This window comes from Triturus cristatus, chromosome 1_2 (genome assembly GCF_964204655.1).
Source record: "Triturus cristatus chromosome 1_2, aTriCri1.1, whole genome shotgun sequence".
NCBI classification, from domain to species: domain Eukaryota; kingdom Metazoa; phylum Chordata; class Amphibia; order Caudata; family Salamandridae; genus Triturus; species Triturus cristatus.
The window spans coordinates 650,874,520-650,894,100 of record NC_140580.1 but is presented as its reverse complement, the minus strand read 5'-3'; the positions used below and the strand labels follow the sequence as shown (position 1 = coordinate 650,894,100).

Sequence of the window (19,581 nt, the reverse complement as noted above, 5' to 3'; positions counted from 1 at the left end):
GCAGTTTTGCTCAAGGTTATTTTACAAGCTATGTGAATTTTGGGTCTTGTCAAACATATACAGAACTGTACAACAGGAGCATATTTACTAACATTTCACACAACGCAGCGCAGCAAGCGAAGTTTCTTATTTTCAAAGGAGCAGCCCAGTTCTGCTCTCTCCTAGCACTGGTGTACCTGTGAACTCCTTGCTCCAACATACGCACCCTTGCATCATGACACAAGGGTGTCTGCAGGGTAGTTTTGTGCAGGAAGCAATACCTTCCTGCACAAAAACTACCCTTCAGGCTATTTCCATTTTGGATGGGTGCTGCAGAATGCAGCATACATCCAAAGAGGAAAAACACGGAAGAAATGAAGATATATCTCCTTAGTACACCAGCTTCAGACACGCGCTCCATTTTAACGCAAACCCATGTTTATGTCTTTTTACATATGGGTTTGTGTGAAAATACATGGATAGATACACAGGCACACCCATGCACCACCCATTTAAAGCCTACCTAAGCAAGGTAACGCAAGGCAGCAGTATGCGCTGCATTTTTTTTTTTTTTTACAAAGCCTCATAAAGCCATGCAAATCAGGATTTGTGTGGCTTTGTAAAAACCAAAATAGATTTTGTATCTGGATGTATCAAAAAAGGATGCAAACCCAACACAAAATTTTGGTAAATCTGGGCCCTCATTTTTTCCTGATAGATGGTACAGGGTTGAGAGCCTTAACTTCACCAGGCTTGATTAGCTTGCCTACCAGCTATCCAGCGACGAAAAAAAAAAAAAAACGAATTTCGATGCGCGCAGCATCGCCAAATACGATGCAGCGCGCGTAACAAAATTAGTTTTCTTTATTTTTGTCGTAACTTACCTGCAATCAGCGGTATGCCGCATTTTGCAACCCCCCACCCTGCCCCTCCTCTGCCCCACGTCACCACCCCGGTAACACGCCCTATACGGGCCGTCGCTGCAGCTATCGCGGCCTCTCAGAGGCCCAGGACCGTAAGGCAATACCTGAATGGCCCTATGGGTAAATCTTCCTTTGTCTCCATCTTTTCTCTGTGTGCTCAACATGCCTTTGGTTAGTTCTCCCTGTGTAAAAGGTGTCTCTATCTTCCCTGCTGCAGTCATGAACAAGGTGAGGATGCTGGAGCAGGGTGTGGCAGACCGGATCCAGATGCTGCTCAGGTCTGAGATGCCTCCAGTGCAGTTTAAACTCCTGGGAACCTTACGCATGTTGACAGATGGCCAAGGTAGGTATGATTAGCCAGAACGGGCCGGATGAAAGTTTGACACTTTGAATGATAATCAAAGATTTCTAAATCTGATCCGACTGAATATCTGAACAATTCTAACTTGCGAAAGAAGTAAAAAGAAAGGCTTTTGTGGATAAGCTTTCTTATTTCTTACTGGGTTTCCCCAATTTTAGTCCCATCTTGACCACTTGTCAAAATGGTTCTATGATGTGATATCACTTGTAATACATGATTGTACTTTACATGAATGTTTTTTTCATCGAAATTGCAAAAATGCATATTTATTTGGGTTAGCAGGTGAGAAAGTAGGTTTGTTTTTACTCTCTCACTTTTTGGGGCCTGATGACGAACAGCCCATACTTGCTTTATTTCAAGTTTGTTTAAATTCGATTTTTTTCAGGTGATTAGCTATTTTTCTTTGCCTTGGTATCTCCCTCTTTCCTTTTGCATTTTAAACAAAAGTCTCTAGCCCTCCTAGCACTTCAGTCAAACCAGTAGTCTGCATTTTGATTTCCGAACTAAAGTTACCAAAAGTAAAATTAATTTTAAGGAAAAAAACTCATAAAAAATATTTAAGGGCTTATTTCAAAACGTCTATTAAATATTACAGATTAATTCTAAGAAACATAAGGCCAAATGTTAGAACAGGGAGGTTGTAAATAGAGCGTGCAAATTGCTCACCCGTTTTTGAGTCCCGTTTTGGCATGGAGTGTGCAGTCAATGCCTTGCAGGAACTGGGGTGCATGCACACAGGGGGCACAGGATCTGGGGACACGGCCCTGCTTCAATGATTCATTCAGAAGATGAAGGGCGGAGCGGGATTTGCAGTGAACACTTCCTTGAGGATGTGTGGTGGACAGCTGTCAGTGGGGGAACCCGATTTAACCCTGCCTAAGAGTTCAAGGAAGGCTTCACTGCTAATTAGTGGGAATTGATGTAGAGAGTGAGGGTTCCTCGAGGCCATAGGTGAGGCCTCATAAGCAGGACTTACAACAATGCTGTATTTGATCTTAGCTGATTGTGACAACGATTAATTGTAGTGTAGGCTTTGGATTATGAATTAGCCCTAAACCAGAGATCATTTTACTTGAATGATTTAAGAAGGCTAATAACAGAGACAAATTAAATTAAGAATCATGATTAAAGCCATTGTGGCTATTTATTTGTGAAGAAGGTAGAAAAACCTAACCCCACCATTATGCTTAAGTACAGTGCCGGACATTTTACATTTCCAAAGTCAAATTTCAGACATGTCCTTTGTAGGTGGTTTGCATGGTAGAGCTCCACAGTAACGTATTCGGGTTTGGCATCTAGTTTAAATCAAACCTTGTTCTGAATACAGCAACCAGGTTTGACATTCTCTTGATGCTATGGCTTATGTGCTTCTTTCTATCAGAAACATTAACGAGATTGGTTTAACAAAATTTGGGGATTTAACTTAACTGAAGTGACAGAAAACTGGACTTTTTTTGTGCTCTCTTTGTAATCACTACACTACGCTACCACAGTTGTACAAGACCATTTCAGCATGTCAATTTCTACGTGGCTAGAGTTTGTAAAAATGATATGTATGTATTGATAGACTACAGACTAACTGTCACAGGCTCTGCCCTCTTGCTGCCACTGACCTCCTCCTCTTGAAAAAATGTGGGTTTCTCCTATTGAAATCAATTGAGTGCATATGGATTATGGCCATGGACTTTGAAAGGATGACTCACTCACCCTGAAGTAAAGAGGAGCCTCACAAAATATACAAGCTAAAAGAGATGACAATGGCGGGATATGGCATTAAGGTTCAGCAGGAAGGCTTTTGTGGACCAGATTATATTTTGTATTGGTAATGTGTTAACTACTGATGTAATGCAATGGTGTTCATTTTTTTGACACTGGAAGAGTCAAATTCAGTCCCTTTGAGTTTCAGAACAGTGATATGCAGGCTAAAGATAAATCTTTGCAGTAAATACTCATCCAACTATGTTATTTGACTGAAGCAGCTCTACCTATTATCACAGAAAGCTTAACTGCCTCCTAGATACTACACATATGGATTCAACCTGGTTACACATCATCAAAGAAAAGTGTGTAATATTTTCTTTAAATATCTGTTTGTACCAAAAAGCTGATGCAGCGAGGATACTGGGACAGGACCGCATTCTCCTGAGTAGGCTTGTGCAGTGGTGTGCAGCCAAGGATCACGCAGGTGTGCGGGGAGAAGCAAATCGTCTACTGGCATCCCTCTTACGCCACAGTAAATCCCAGGTGAGAGACAAGTGCTTTCTAGAAATATTTACACCGCTCCAACAATGCCTGTAGGCACAATGCTCACAATCATTTTGGAGAATATTCAGGTCATTCAAATTTGTAATTTGAGGACACCCAGGGCTTAAAAGGTACCTCATATACAGCTTGTGACTGTCTCCATTACATAAGCTCTAGATAGGTGGTCACATTTTCAATACTTTATTCACAAATTTTAATAAATGTGAGTGTCATGAGCGGAGTAAAAAAGGCAGATGTTGACTTAAATTTGTATTCTGCTTATGAATATTATCAATAAATATTTTACCAAAGTACTTCACCCACAAATATGAATGAAAATCAGCTATTTTGAGGGATATAACTAATTGATTTGCAAAAAAAAGTGAGAAAAAGTGACTCATCGTTCATAAATGTAAATCTTATGAAACTCACACCATCTCTTACTATGGCACAGTTTACAATTCAATCTATTTTGTCCCAGTGACCAAATTTAAATCTAGAAGTAGCAAAGCTAATAGGTCTGGCCTTGGCAAGCTGGTGTTATGAGTACTTTGTTTTTCATTTCTTTACTGCAAGCATATAATACCACAAAAATAAAAAGAGGAGAAAAAAGGAAAACCATGTACTTCAATAAAATATTAAATACTAAAATATAAAAAACATTGCATATAATTTCTTTACAACAGTATGAGTGCTTCCTAGTTGGAACCCTTTTTAGTTTTAGTGGACATCACAGAAGAAGGATGAGTTTCTTACCTGTAACTTCAGTTCTCTCGTAGGGGAATCTCCATTGAAGTCATAAGCATTTGAATAGTTCTGCCCACGTGCGGGAATCCCAGAGCACTTCATCATTGAATATCTTCTTTAGTGTAGACGTTCGCCTTTCTTCAGGAAAGCCTGCAGAAACACTTAAACAAGAACATTATGTGCAGCCTAGAAAACAGGCTACAGTGGAGAAATACTGCGGCTTGTACTTGCAAAAGGTTTAAAATACAACTGAATTTGTAAAATTTCATAAAACAACTTCAATGTCTTTCACAAACCCTTTTTTTTTAAAGGAAGGAGTTGAAGGATAGCAGGACAGTATAGGCACATAGGCTGCCATTATGTGTGTTTTAAACAGTGTCTGCACCTTTAAAGAATCAGAGACCACCAGCATCACATCATGCCTAGCAGGTGGCAGTTGCCTTAGGTCTATTTGAAGGAATGAATTAGGGATAGCAGAAACAAGAAATATCCTCTGTTATATCCACTGGGGAGGCAGATGGGTCGCTTATGACTTCAATGGAGATTACCCTACGAGAGAACTGGAGTTACAGGTAAGAAATACATTCGTCTGTCATAGTGGATCTCCATTGATAGTCACAAGCGTTCGAATGTAATATCAAGACCATCCCCACCAAGAGCGGTGGAAAACAAAAGAATGACAATGGGCTTGAAATAAGCAAATACATTTCTGAGGGAGGCTTGTCCTACTTGAGCGTCTGCTCGAGCATCCCAATCCAAACAGTAATGCTTGGTGAATGTGTGAACAGACCTCCGTTTAGCCACTTTGCAGATCTCCGCTATAGTGATGTTTTTCATCAAAGTGGCAGTAGCTGCTTTACCTCTAGTAGAAAGTTGGCTTTAGGTCTGGCTGATAAGGTCTTGTTGTCTTTTTGATAGCACAAGAGAATGCAAGACACTATCATCATGAGATGGATTGTTTGGAAGAGGCTAAACCTGTACAGGGGGTAATGTATAAAATAAATTTGTCCGATTTATACATGTCACAAGTCTTGCCAAGAGAAAACTTCAAGACCCACCTCACATTCAGGAAATGAAGAGTTCCTTTACCTGGAGTTGAAGGGTGCTGAAAGAAAGTTGGCAATGAAATAGTCTGATTGACACAATAGTCTGAAACTACCTTGGGGAGGAATTATATCTTCCTGGCAAGTAGTGGGCTCTACGTTCTTGGAGGAACGCCAAATGAAAAATCTATTCCATTTGAATGTATATACTGAACAGGTTGACAACCATTTAGCCTCCTTGAGAACTTCCATGCAGTATTCTGGCAATTTCAAGTGTCCATATTGCACTAGCTCAGGAGCTATGCTGATAAATTCAAAGACAAGAGATTGGGGTGAACCATCTGGCCTCCGAACTTTGTTAGCAGGTCTGGTCGGCATGTCAGCTTGAGATGTGGACGCTGTGACCGATGAAAGAGGTCTGTGAACCACCATTGATGTGGCCACTCTGGGGCTATCAGGATGAGTCTGGCCCTCGAGTGGGGTAGCTTGAGGAGGACTGCTGGGATCAGAAGGATTGGTGGAAAGGCGTAAAAACATTTGCCTAACCAGTCAATCCATAACGCATTTCCCAGAGTCCTTGGTTGGAAGTACCGCAAAGTAAAGTGTTGGCATATTTTTTTCTGCAGCGGGGAATAAGTTGATGTATGGAGAGTACCACAGCAGGAAGATGTCTTCACAATGTCATCGTGAAGGACCCATTCATAATTTTCCTTCAGAACCCTGCTGAGGGCATCTGCCTGCACATTTTCACACATGCAAGCTGAGTTGCCGTGATCCGCAGGTACATGGCTACTAGCTAATTTCAAATTGCTTGGGCTTCATGGGATAAAGGTCTGGACCGTGGCCCCCCGTTTGTTGAGGTAATACATGATGGTCGTATTGTCTCTCTGAACAAGCAGGGACTGGGTCTTGCATGACAGGTGAAATGCTTTCAGTGCAAGGTGAACTTCCCAGAGCTTGAGGAGATTGATGTGGTAAGTCATCTCCTTCGGAAACCATGTGCCTTGAATTCAGAGATGATCCATGTGGGCTCCCCCCCACAGTAACCATGCATCCATCAGTATGGTTTGAGAGGGAGTCTGTTGGTGGAAAGGCATCCCGTGAAGGAGATTGGTCGAAGAGCACCACCATGTCAGAGATTGCTTTACATGAGGGGGGAGAATGATCTCGTCTTCCCAGTTGCCTGCTGCTTGGTTCCACTAGTCCTTGAGATATTCCTGCAGAATACGCATGTGGAGGTGTGCATTCGGGGTGAGGAGGATACATGAGGCCCTGAAGCCAAGAAGGGATGACACTGACCTTACTGTGGGATAAGAGGCTTTTATTAGAGAGTGACATTTGCAACAGATCGATAAAAGTCTCTCATCCGAAGGACACACTTTTGCCTGCCATGCGTCGATGGTGGACCCTACGTATTACGGAGTCTAAACCGGGGTGGAAACTGACTTGTGGTTGACGTGAAGACCCAACCATTAAAGGACATCACATGTCCAGTTGAAATGTTGTTGTGTCTCCTGTGAAGTTGACGCCTTGATTAAACAATCGTCTAGATAGGGATTGACAAAGATTCAGTGCCTCATGAGATGAGCAGCGAATACTGCCATGCACTTCAAGATGGTTTTTGGAGCTGACTTGAGGCAGAATGGAAGGCCCTGGTATTGATAATGGTTCTGCCCCACTACAAGCTTCAAGAACTTGCAATGTTTCTTGGCGAAAGGCACATGAAAATACACGTCTTGAAGGTCTATGGAACAGAGCCAATCACCCGGTGTAGTTGGGGATAGATCTGAGGTAATACTAGCATCTACAACTTTTTTTGCCAAATCCATTTGTTGGCTACTTTTAATTCTGGATGAGTCTGAATGCATCCTTTTTTCTTCACCAGAAAGCATCTGTAGTAGATGCCTGTACCCCATTGTTTGTGGGGGACGAGCTCCACCGCACGCTTCTGTAGCAAGATGTTGACTTCTTCCCGAAGCATATGCAGATGATAGCTGGATGGTTTTGGTTGTATGATCGGAGGAGGACTGGTGAATCCGAAGAATAGGCATTTTGAACAATATTCAGAACCCAGGTGTCTTTTGTGATTTTTTACCACTCTGCCAGAAAGTGTGTAATGCTTCCCCCTACCGGAGTGGGTAACGGAAGAGGGGGCAAAGGAAGATTCAGGGTTTGGCATCAGTGTGGGTTTAGCCCCTTGTGCAGCTATTGGGAAGAGCGCCCTCTAAATTATCGACTCTGCTGTTGCTGAAATGGCTGCTGTTGTTGTGGCTGTTGATGACGCAACTCCAGCAATGCATTTTGTGGCCTATTCCTACGAAACTGCGTCACTCCTTACACCTGCTTCAAGCAGGCGTAAGGTTTTGACGCAGTGGCGTCCTAAAAGTGACGCAGTGAAAACTTGTAGATTTCACTGCGTCACTTTTACGAGGCTTTCCTGCGTAGGAATGCCCCCCTGCATACATTATACCTGATGCAGGTATAATGTGACGCAGGGCTTTACAACGTGACGCATCTCCCTAGATGCGTCACGTTGTAAATAGGGCGCATTGTTTGCGCCGCCGTTGAGTCAAAAAAAGTGACGCAATGGCAACGAAAAGAGGCGCAAGGGGCTTGTAAATCTGCCCCTCAGTTTTGCAACCCCTCTCTTCAGGACCTCCTTGAACGTGGTAATGTCATCTACCGGAGAGAGGCGAGTTGGTAAAGAATCGGATAGTGTCAGTGAAAATTGTCCAGTTGATATAGAAGAGGACGTTGTGTGCCTTGATCAATATCTGGAGGATGTACGTGTCCTGGATTGTAATGTACGGCTACGATGGCGAGAGCACCTAGAGGATGTATGCCTTGAATGACGCCTATGTTGGCGTGACCGATGGCATGTTGTAAGGCGTGATCTAGGCCTTGGCAGTGCTACAGGAGGCATAGGTGCTGGCAGAGTAGGCACCGGAGGTGGAGGTGGAGGAGGCGGAGGCGGAGGAGTTGGTGGTGGTGGTGGTGGTGGTGGAAGAGGTGGAGGAGGAGGTGGAGCTGGAGGAGATGGACAATCTGGAAGTACTATTGGGGAAGCAGGAGAGTAAGCCCTCAAGTACTCTGAATCAAGTGACAAATAGATTTGCATCTTTTTCTAGTCTTTTCTTCTGTCCTCGATGTTGACCATCTCTTCTGTGGTGATCTCCTTCGACGCCTCTACTTCAACCGCTCCTCAGGGTTGATGGAGAACCTCACCTCAATGTCGATATGCTCCTCGACATCAATCTTGCAGAGCACGTCGGCTGCACATGAGGTCTACCTTGCCTCAACATTGAACTGCATCTCTTCCTCGACAGTGATCCAGAACTGGATGGCGAGCAAGTCGGAGCCGTACCTGGTCTCAACATCAAGTCCCTCAACGTCTTCCAGGAAGCATGACATTTTCTGGATGGCACGCTCTCTTTGGACCTTCCACATCCCTCAGAGGCAGATGTAAGAGCCCTGGTAGAGGACTGATCCTCTTCTTGCTCTGAGGTCTCATCTTGAGACTGGACTTGCTGCATGCGCTGTTCTGCCGTGCCCTGAAGGCAAATTATCTATCTCTCCCTCAGGTTTTAATGAGAAAACTTCTTCCATTGTTGGCACTGATCAGGAATCTGCGTAGATGGAAAGCAGAGTATGCAGACATTGTGAGGATCGGATTTGGCCTTCTTCCTCCCACAGAGAGGTTGTGGTCTTTTACTCCTGCTGTCCTGGGCCTGACCTATTATGGATCCTGAACAACTGAGCCGAGTACTACTCGATCACTAGACTCTCAGTGGTAGCGCGGGTCGAACGATCTAAGGCTTTTCATGGGGAGATGGGTGCAAGTAATGCAAAGGCTCAATACTCAAAATACCCAAGATGATCCTAATAATTTGACTGTCCAGTTCAGTACTTACCTTTGGTAAGAAATGTAGTATTTATTACACACACAAAACACAGCACACTAAATAAGACACACTAAAAATCTTTCACACTAGCTCTAATCTAGGTAGTGTCATTCCCGGGGCCACTCCTTTCCTCCTCCACACTAACCAATACGTCCCTGGCAGTTGGATGGAAGCAACGCCACAGGTGCTGCACGCACTAGTGATGCGCAAAATGTCCAGCTTTAGCCTTGAGTGTTGAGCTCACCATGGCTTGCGCAAGTCTAATAGGGCCTGCGGGTCCTGTTCCAGTTCTACCTTACAGCGGCCTGAGAAAGTGTTTGGTGCCGGCTTGCATCTTCCCACACTCCTAAAATGAACAAGGTGCAACAAGGCTTTCTGTTGTTGGCGAGATTGCACACCAAGGTGACAATTTCTGGGCGCAGCGACTTCTCCTTTGCAATTCTTGCCAGTAAGTTGGTGAGGCAGCACCGCTGTTGCAGGGCAGCTTTTGACCTTGAGCCGTAGTCCTTCTACGAGTTGTGGCGACTCCTCTGGCACAGGCGATGGTCACAACGGTCCTGGTGGGCTCCTCCTGGCATAAAGGAGTCACAGGCACAAGCAACATCCCCAACAAGGTCAGTTGTACTAGGCAACAGCCACAACAGTCCTAGTGGCTGCCCTTTTGGCATACCGCTGTCAAGGATAAAGACAATGGACCCAACGTTGTGAGACATACTGTGTGATGGCCCCAACAGTCCAAGTGGCCCCCTCCAGTCCAACAGAACTCACAGACACGGATTAAGGCCCCAACAATACTAGTTGTTCCTGTCAATGTCCTGCAACTTCACAGTAGCCCTGACAAGAGTCCTGAATGGACCACTCACCTCACCCTCTGCTCACCGGGATGCACTCTGACCACATCCTTACAGAAGTGAAAAAGAAGCAGCTTTAACAACCTAGTCCTCCCCAGATATAGTAGTTCAAATACTGGCAAATCAAAGGATCTTTAATTCATGGGCTAAATATCGAACACCCCGCTACCCTGGACCATTTCTACCTATAAAAACAAGAGGGAACACAGTATTAAGAGGAGCAGCAGGAGCTGGTATGAATCCGAGATCTTTTGAAAATCTAACAATTGTGAAGCTGTCAAACACGTCCCATCAGGGCCAGTTCCAGCAAGTGTATTTTGACTCCTCGTCTTGCAACAACCAGGCTAGGCCCAGGCTTTCCAACGGTCTAGTCATCAACTGTTCCTGACAAGAAGACCACAAGCTCTGAAACTAAGTCGGACAAGCATAAACATCTGCTCTTGGAACACACATGGCGGTACAAAAGGGGGTGGTGATGGACGGGCGGAGATAGGTTGGCGGGGTATGCTCAGACCAGGTCCAGGGAAGGCATGGCTTGGCAGTTCGGACTGGACTGTTCCCATGAGGCACAGGGTCAGACTGATTTGCATATGGTCATGTCTGAACTGGGGTGGCAGAGTGGGCTAAAGAACGGTGATGGATCAAACCCAGATCTGTTGACTGGGTGTGAGTGTTTGATTGGTTCTGATGCTCCGTCCATCACCACCCCCTTTTGTACCGCTTTGTTCGCCATAAGTTGGCAGGGTATGCTCAGACGTGAGTCCCTTGCTCACTTTGCCACTGGATTCAAGCAAGCCTGGCTGAAGACGGCTGAAATGCCAGAAACCGGTCCTAGGAAGCTTGTTTCCGGTCCAGGGAAGGCATGGCTTGGCAGTTCGGACTGGACTGTTCCCATGAGGCACAGGGTCAGACTGATTTGCATATGGTCATGTCTGAACTGGGGTGGCAGAGTGGGCTAAAGAACGGTGATGGATCAAACCCAGATCTGTTGACTGGGTGTGAGTGTTTGATTGGTTCTGATGCTCCGTCCATCACCACCCCCTTTTGTACCGCTTTGTTCGCCATAAGTTGGCAGGGTATGCTCAGACGTGAGTCCCTTGCTCACTTTGCCACTGGATTCAAGCAAGCCTGGCTGAAGACGGCTGAAATGCCAGAAACCGGTCCTAGGAAGCTTGTTTCCGGTCCAGGGAAGGCATGGCTTGGCAGTTCGGACTGGACTGTTCCCATGAGGCACAGGGTCAGACTGATTTGCATATGGTCATGTCTGAACTGGGGTGGCAGAGTGGGCTAAAGAACGGTGATGGATCAAACCCAGATCTGTTGACTGGGTGTGAGTGTTTGATTGGTTCTGATGCTCCGTCCATCACCACCCCCTTTTGTACCGCTTTGTTCGCCATAAGTTGGCAGGGTATGCTCAGACGTGAGTCCCTTGCTCACTTTGCCACTGGATTCAAGCAAGCCTGGCTGAAGACGGCTGAAATGCCAGAAACCGGTCCTAGGAAGCTTGTTTCCGGTCCAGGGAAGGCATGGCTTGGCAGTTCGGACTGGACTGTTCCCATGAGGCACAGGGTCAGACTGATTTGCATATGGTCATGTCTGAACTGGGGTGGCAGAGTGGGCTAAAGAACGGTGATGGATCAAACCCAGATCTGTTGACTGGGTGTGAGTGTTTGATTGGTTCTGATGCTCCGTCCATCACCACCCCCTTTTGTACCGCTTTGTTCGCCATAAGTTGGCAGGGTATGCTCAGACGTGAGTCCCTTGCTCACTTTGCCACTGGATTCAAGCAAGCCTGGCTGAAGACGGCTGAAATGCCAGAAACCGGTCCTAGGAAGCTTGTTTCCGGTCCAGGGAAGGCATGGCTTGGCAGTTCGGACTGGACTGTTCCCATGAGGCACAGGGTCAGACTGATTTGCATATGGTCATGTCTGAACTGGGGTGGCAGAGTGGGCTAAAGAACGGTGATGGATCAAACCCAGATCTTTTGACTGGGTGTGAGTGTTTGATTGCTTCTGATGCTCCGTCCATCACCACCCCCTTTTGTACCGCTTTGTTCGCCATAAGTTGGCAGGGTATGCTCAGACGTGAGTCCCTTGCTCACTTTGCCACTGGATTCAAGCAAGCCTGGCTGAAGACGGCTGAAATGCCAGAAACCGGTCCTAGGAAGCTTGTTTCCGGTCCAGGGAAGGCATGGCTTGGCAGTTCGGACTGGACTGTTCCCATGAGGCACAGGGTCAGACTGATTTGCATATGGTCATGTCTGAACTGGGGCGGCAGAGTGGGCTAAAGAACGGTGATGGATCAAACCCAGATCTGTTGACTGGGTGTGAGTGTTTGATTGGTTCTGATGCTCCGTCCATCACCACCCCCTTTTGTGCCGCTTGGAACACACATGGGCTGGAGAACCTACTGCAAGAAGATGATGCAAGATCATTTCTCCAGAACTGTGATATGATATTGTCTCAGGAAACTTGGTGTTTAGAACCAACACAAATCATAGGCTACGTAGAGTATCATGTTCCAGCGATAAAGTCATTTAAATTCAGATACCCCAAAGGTCCACCAAAATTTAACTGGGTCACAGAACGAATGGTCCTCGGAGTAAATTGGATGCAAGCAATTAAGCAGGAGCCCAAGAAGCCAACCCCCACTCACACAGCAGTGCTGATTATAAAATATATATTCACCCCAGCAAAGCAAAAAAAAAGGGAAAACATGGATACGCTGCTCAAAATATCAACAACTCTACAGAAGCAATACAAGCATGCAACTGTAATCATCTCTGGAGACTTTAATACAGATCTAGGCAATGCAGTTCAAAAAGGGGTTCTCCCCACAGCGGAATCAATTTCAGAAAGTGGCTGGACAAACTTGGGCTTTGACACCTGAATGGCAATACAAAAGAGGACTCACCTGCTTCAGTTACTTTCTAGACGGTAGACAAAAGTTCAACAATTGGTTATAGGTTAATTCGCGAAGCAGCTCTGCCTCGGGTGTGTCACTTTCAAATACTACCCTGCACAGCGAGTAACCATTTCCCTCAATCCACCCTGAATTGTGCAAGTTCTATCAGCTGTGTCCAACAAACAATGTCTGTGAACATGGGAAAATCTTCATTCAATCGTACAATCAACACTTCAACTCGGATCTTGTCTTATACAACAGACAAAAATGCCCTGGTAGAAAGACGACTCACCTGGACAGTGATAAAGTCATATAGTAACCTTGGACCTCAGGAGTATTTGTCAGCTCACTTCTCTTATCTTCTCAAGCACTGGTTATTTCGTTCTGATACCATGGAGACTAAAGACCTTATCCCAGCCTGGAAATATCAGTCGCAAAATCAAGCCTGTCGACTTTGCGGGTACAAGGCAGAATTACTAGCACATGTTTTATGTTTATGTCCGGTGCCCTTGGAACAAATGGAAAAAAACCTAAACCAGTTCTTAGAAACCTGAAAAGTCGCTCTTGCAGACAAGCGGTAATTACTTGGCTAAGTGGCACTTCTATTCCCCTATCTTGCAAGGGGGTAAAGTTTTTACAGCCGCTTTTTAAAGAATTGTCTAAAAAGAACGAGCAGTGTTTGGTGTAAGACAGAGAAGTACTCTCCAACTACAATATTTTACGGTCAAGCTCCCTAAAAACTGACAAGTTGGCGACCCATAAGATCATGTTTCACACAAAAATCCAAATTTTAATTTATATATATATTTTTTTGTTTGTTGCTGCTATTGTGCAATTGAAGCAATAAGGAGGGCTACATCTGAAACTATTGAACTGTCCAAGGTAATCGTACTCTAGTCATGAACTAGGTCAGATTCTTACCCCACAGATGATCCAAGTATTCAGGTTGCACAAGGCACCAGCACTATAACTTGCGAATTGACTAAGGACCTGTATTATTGTTCTGTTAGCAGGATGAATTGAATCAGTAAGGTCTGACAATGGTTAGACCATACGTCCACGCAAGGCACTTTTAAATAGATCTAGCATAGGCACCAAATAGATTTTAACAAACGATTTGCACACTTGCTTACTCATGTAATAGCTTTTTATTCATTATAGTATTTTAATTGCAGGCTATTTTGCACAATTTTGGAACACAGTTTCCAATGTCAAAAATCTAAAAGGTTCTGAGAGTTGTTAAAGCAGCCTTTACTTTCTGAATGTATTTGCAATGGTTGTATTGGTATGCAATGTTTTCAATTAACTATGCAAATGAAATAAACTTGAACTTGAAACTTGAACGACTCACCAGGATCCCTGCTGAGCCTTGCTCCCTCCAGTCTCTTTCCTCCCACTCACACGGCACACTGGACTTGACAGACAGGCAGAAGACTCATGGCCCAGTCACAGAGGAAGTGTTCCTGGCTTTCTGGGTGATAGCCTCTCCACCTGATGGAAGACTAGCAGACCAAGGTCCCTAGACCAGGTTTTAGCAGCTATAAGCTGTATGAGCTTCTCTTTATGCCGAGGCACAGCACAGTTGATCCCTGCTGAAGAACAGTGCTGTTGAGCAACTTGTGGGACTCAAGCTCCCACCTTTATTGTCCAAATCCAAACTCGGATGTGATTTAGCATCTGGTCCTTTGAAATGTGGGTTGTGGGTGGCAGATCCTTTGAAGTGATCTCTCCTCTGCACTGCCCTTTGTCAAAGGAACAGTTTGCCTCAACTGCAGTGGCTCAAATTCTCAAAACAGGCCAAGGGATTAACCAGGGGTCACACTTGGCTGTCAGCCGCCATTGAAATGTGCCTCAGAAAGGTTCAAAGTCCCAGGCCTTCCCCTCTATCAAGATCCCCTGGTCCTACAGAGCCAGCCTTATCAGACCCACCATCTCCCAGGCAATTAGCTCTGGCCCAGTGATTAAAAACTCTTCCTGGTATTAAAGACACGTTTGATGTGCACAAAGGATACCCTGATCCACCCCCTCCTGTGTGTGTTCCCTCAGGAATGTCAACAATCCACATCTCTCTAGGGATTGCAGTCCTCACTTCCACTAACCTTTCCAGGCCTTGGGCTTCCGAAATTGAATCCCCAGGCCTCCATTATATGTACCAGGCACACATTCATCCCATCACATACACACATTTGTCACAAATTCACTATGTAGGCCAAGGGTGAGTTAAATACACAGCCATGAAACTTTACAGGAGTTGTCCAGTAAGCACCAATCCTGTGACACAGATAAAAAGGCCTATTCACACCACTGATTACTACTAAACACAAAATGGGTTTACTACCACCATTGCACTCATGTCACTCAACTCCTGGCAAGAGCTGTAGCCCTCCACCACTATGAAAGTTGTGCTTGGTGTGCTCCTCCCTGTCTAACAAGACCGCATTACCATGAGACAGACCCTGGGCCGTGTTTACTCAGTGATAACCAGGATCCAGAGACCCTTTCAGCTGGGGCACTTAGGGCAGGGGAGCACTTCCATCACCATGCAGGGGACTTTTCCATCCCAGCACTTGCAATAAATGGCAAAGTGCATATTGGTTTATATTATTTTAACTGAACGGATTCCAATTCTTTTCTGCATATCTTTTCCTTTAGAAAGAGTTTCATAACAAGTACAGAACTGGGAAGGGAAGCTGGTGGTCACAAATTTTACTCATTATTATAACTGTTAGACCTGGCACCATTGGCTTGGGTCTCCCTTCCATTTTTAGCTTTTGACTCCTGTGTTTTTGCTATGTTTTTGCTGGTCTAGATGCTTTGGGCACTTTGCCAGTGCTGTTCAGTGCCGAAGTGCAAGTGCTCCCTGTGTAAATTGTTGTTATGGATTAGTGACTCCATGATTGGTTATTTGATTTACTTGTCAGACCCTAGTACAGTGCACCATGTGTGCCCAGGGCCTGTACATCAAATGCTGCTGGTGGGCTTGCAGCACTGATTGGGCTACCCACAGAAGCAGCCTGTAAAATGTGACTCAGGCCTGCCATTGCAGAGCCTGTGTGCAGTCTGGGACTGCCATGTCGACTTGGCAAGTGCACACACTTGCCAGTCCCTAAACCTTCCCTTTTCTACATGTTAGTCACCCCTGTTAGGCCAAGGTACCCCTGTGGGCATGGTGCATTGTATGTGAAAGGTAGGACATGCCCTGATGTGTGTGGCATGTCCTGATAGTGAAATACTGCCAATTTTGTTTTTCACTATTGCAGGGCTATCTGTTCCCATAGGCCAGAATGGGCAGTTAGTTTATAACATCTTATAAACATAACGGGCCCTAGGAACAAGATAGGAAAATAAAGGTTAGTATGCATGAACTCAGAATGTTAAAGTGCATCTTTTAGTGAGGGTGATTTTTACATTCTGTGTTTGAAAATGCCACTTTTAATAAGTGGGTATTTTCTTGCCTAACCATCCAGTATGCCTCTGCTAGGTTTGTGTATTGCATGTCTGGCTTGTGAGTGACCGGAGTTGGGGAGCGGGCTGCGGCTCCAGCAGTCTGATGAGTCAGGACTGAGCTGAATGGGACCTGGGTTGAAATTAGAGTAGGGGAGGAGGCTTCCTTCACCTGAATGGACCTGGTCTGCCTTCAACAATGCTGTCTCCACCTCCTGCCAGGAAGCTGCACCAGTGAGGACAGAACTGGTTTTGGCTGGGTACAGACACTCTCTGCCTTCAGAGAACAAAGGATTTATGTGTATAAAAAGGGGGACCCAGACCCCCGAATTTTAGATCACTTCTGGGAATCAAGAGGAACCTTTGCCAAGGAGAAGAGCTGGATAAGCTGAGGAGGAATACTGCCCCTGTGCTTTTTGCTGTCTGTGTTTGGCCTGCAGTGGCTGCTTGCTGCCAAGGAAAGGAGAAGAAGGACTTTGCTGTTTTCTTTGTCACCTGCTTGAAGAAAAGATTTCCAAGGTCTTGAAACTGAGGTTGCCTCCTGTTCTGAAGTCTCAGGGACACAAAGACTTCACCACCAGCTCCCCTGAATTTCCTTGCTGGGAATTCTAACCTGCAAAGAGGTGCCTGCTGCTGTTTAGGACCTCTAGAGACTGTTTGTCGCTGGGAGCTGGAAGATCGATGCAACGAGAAGAAGCATGTCGCATCTGCACCGATTCCTGGTGCATCATCGAGTCACGGGGAAGAAGCGTGCTGCATCCGCACTTGGTTCCGACACCTCACCGAGCAACCAGGAAGAAGCGCGCCGCATCCACACTGGGTCCCGACGCATCGCCGAGAAGATCGTCGCAGCACCTACCGTGCGGCTGCAAGCGTACACGCATCATACCGGATCGTCACATCACATCAAGCCGCCATTTTGTCGCATCACACCCGATCGTCGCATCACATCGAGGCCCCATCTTGTCGCATCGCAACTGGAATGCAGCAAGAAACCGACGCATCCCCTCCTCTCCGGTAAGGAACAGACGCATCACCTCCCCTGCGCTGCAGTAAGGAACCGTCGCATCACCTCCCCCGAAGCCAGGAACGGATTCATCACCTTCCCTGCAACCCTTTTGTTTGTTTTGCATGACGCATCTAGGGTACTTTGTTGGAAAAGTGTTGCATTTACAACTTGCAATGAACTGAACTATTTCTACCATCTAAAAGTCTTATTTTTAATACTGTATTGTGGATTTTTGTTGTTTGGTCTTGTTTAGATAAAGATTACTTATTTTTCTAAACTGGTGTGGTGTCCATTTGTAGGGTTTTCACTGTGTTACTGTATGTGGTCACAAATGCTTTACACACTGCCTCTGAGATAAGCCTGTCTGCTCATGCTAAGCTACCAAGGGGGTGAATAGGGGTTATTTTAGGAGTGTATCCCCCTTACCCTGACTAGAATCAAGGGCACCTATTTGGACAAAGGTACCTGCCTCTGCCAACTAGAGACCCCCATTTCTAACAATAACTATTATTCTAAATGCATTTGATCTAACCGTAGGAAGTTAATTCAGCCGATGTACGTTTTTGTAAACACAACTGGCATCTCTTCGAATCATTCATTCAGCTCTCTTTTCATGTATGTGATGTTGTGTTTTGGTGTCCACAGGAAGTGGTGAAGGCTGTGCAGGAAGCACAAGGAGTCAAACATCTGGTCTCCATGACAACAAGCGCACACGTCATTATGCAGAACGAAGCCCTCATAGCTCTGGCCATTGCATCAGCTATCAGTCTAGGTAAAATGTGGCTACTTTGATAATTGACTACTTAGTGTTGAGATGTTTCTAATTGCCAATCTGTTTCTGGTGCCTGATCTTTCTTATGCATGGAAGGCCCAAAGTAATCCACGCTTTTATCTAGCATATGCCTCTTGCAGTTTATTAATTAATGCTAATAAATATGTTGCAAACTCACATTTTGACAAAAATACAACTTAACTCCCAGTGGATGGAGGCTCTGACACAAAGAGTCATCTGCTATTGTGACCGGCTGTCCCATGGGCACATATCTCTAAGCTGTAGACACCAGCACCCAGAGGAACATTATCTGGGATAGATATCAATTAATACTGTCAGAAATCAAACACACCTTAGATATTTATAAAAATATTCATATTTACTTACAAAATCCAAAATAATTCCAGGTCTACAAAATGCTCAATTAATTTCTAATATAGAGGCACATGCATCAAGCTAGGCAATTGCGATTCCTTAATAGCGATTATTAAGGAATCACTATTAAGGAATCGCAATTGCCTAAGCATTTAAGTTTCGTGTGCTTAAAAATCAGGCAATGGTCGGTGAGGATGATGGGCCAGCAAAGGAACTTTCCAGTATTACCCTCAAAAGAGTGCAAATGATTAGTAAAGGCGCAGCACACCCTAACCGTAGAGGGGTTCCTGACCCTCAGGAACCCACATGCAGGGGGGGGCTCCTCCATGTGGGCGGAGGAGCATCACCCCACTGCTTTCTTGCAGTGCGAGAAGTAGAAACAAAAAATGGTATAAATACCATTTTATGTTTCTGCTTCTTGTACTGCAAGAAAGCAGAAGCAGGGTTTGGTTGTTTCGGGTCTGGGAAGAGTGTCTAGCCCAATGTTGTGAGCGGTGACTGATGGTTGGCCCCAGAGCCGACCAAACCAGTCACGCACACTCTCCTGTTTTCTCCATGTAGGCTAGATGCAGCCTGCATGAAGAAAACGGCCTCCCCATAGATGCCTGTGCATGCGGCGTCCCAGCCAATCACAATGCTGCTATTGCAGAGTTGTGATTGGCTTAGAGCAGGAGAGGGTGGCTGCCTGCTTCTGCTTCTTGTGAGCACAGAGAGGAGATGTAACGTGGTACCAGAGGGGAAGGTATGTTTTAATTTCATTTTTTGAAGTTGTATTAACCCTTGCATCCCCTCGTGACCCCCCCGCCACGAGTCATGCCGGCCGCGACTGCCCATATGGGAAATCATAGTATGGTCTATTGTAGCAGTGATGTAATGAGAGCTGCTAGTTGACTAAAGCCCAGATTTATTCCGAGGTACTTCAAGATAACCTCTCATCCTCCCCCTTTCTACCAGTGGGTACGATCAGAGCCTTCTTTGAGACTTCCGGTTTCTCTTTGGGAGTTCAGTAAGCTTTGAAATCAAGGGC

General features: G+C 45.4%; 1 protein-coding gene across 1 annotated transcript in view; it reads left to right on the top strand.

The window, feature by feature from the left end:
* LOC146867801 (rap1 GTPase-GDP dissociation stimulator 1-like) overlaps window positions 1-19,581 on the top strand; it is a 618,625-nt gene that overhangs the window by 585,181 nt on the left and 13,863 nt on the right. Inside the window, exons 10-12 of the mRNA XM_085608132.1 lie at window positions 1,120-1,245; window positions 3,368-3,507; window positions 18,053-18,179. Coding sequence (XP_085464258.1) covers window positions 1,120-1,245; window positions 3,368-3,507; window positions 18,053-18,179 — 393 coding nt within the window. The remainder of the gene's footprint in view (window positions 1-1,119; window positions 1,246-3,367; window positions 3,508-18,052; window positions 18,180-19,581) is intronic.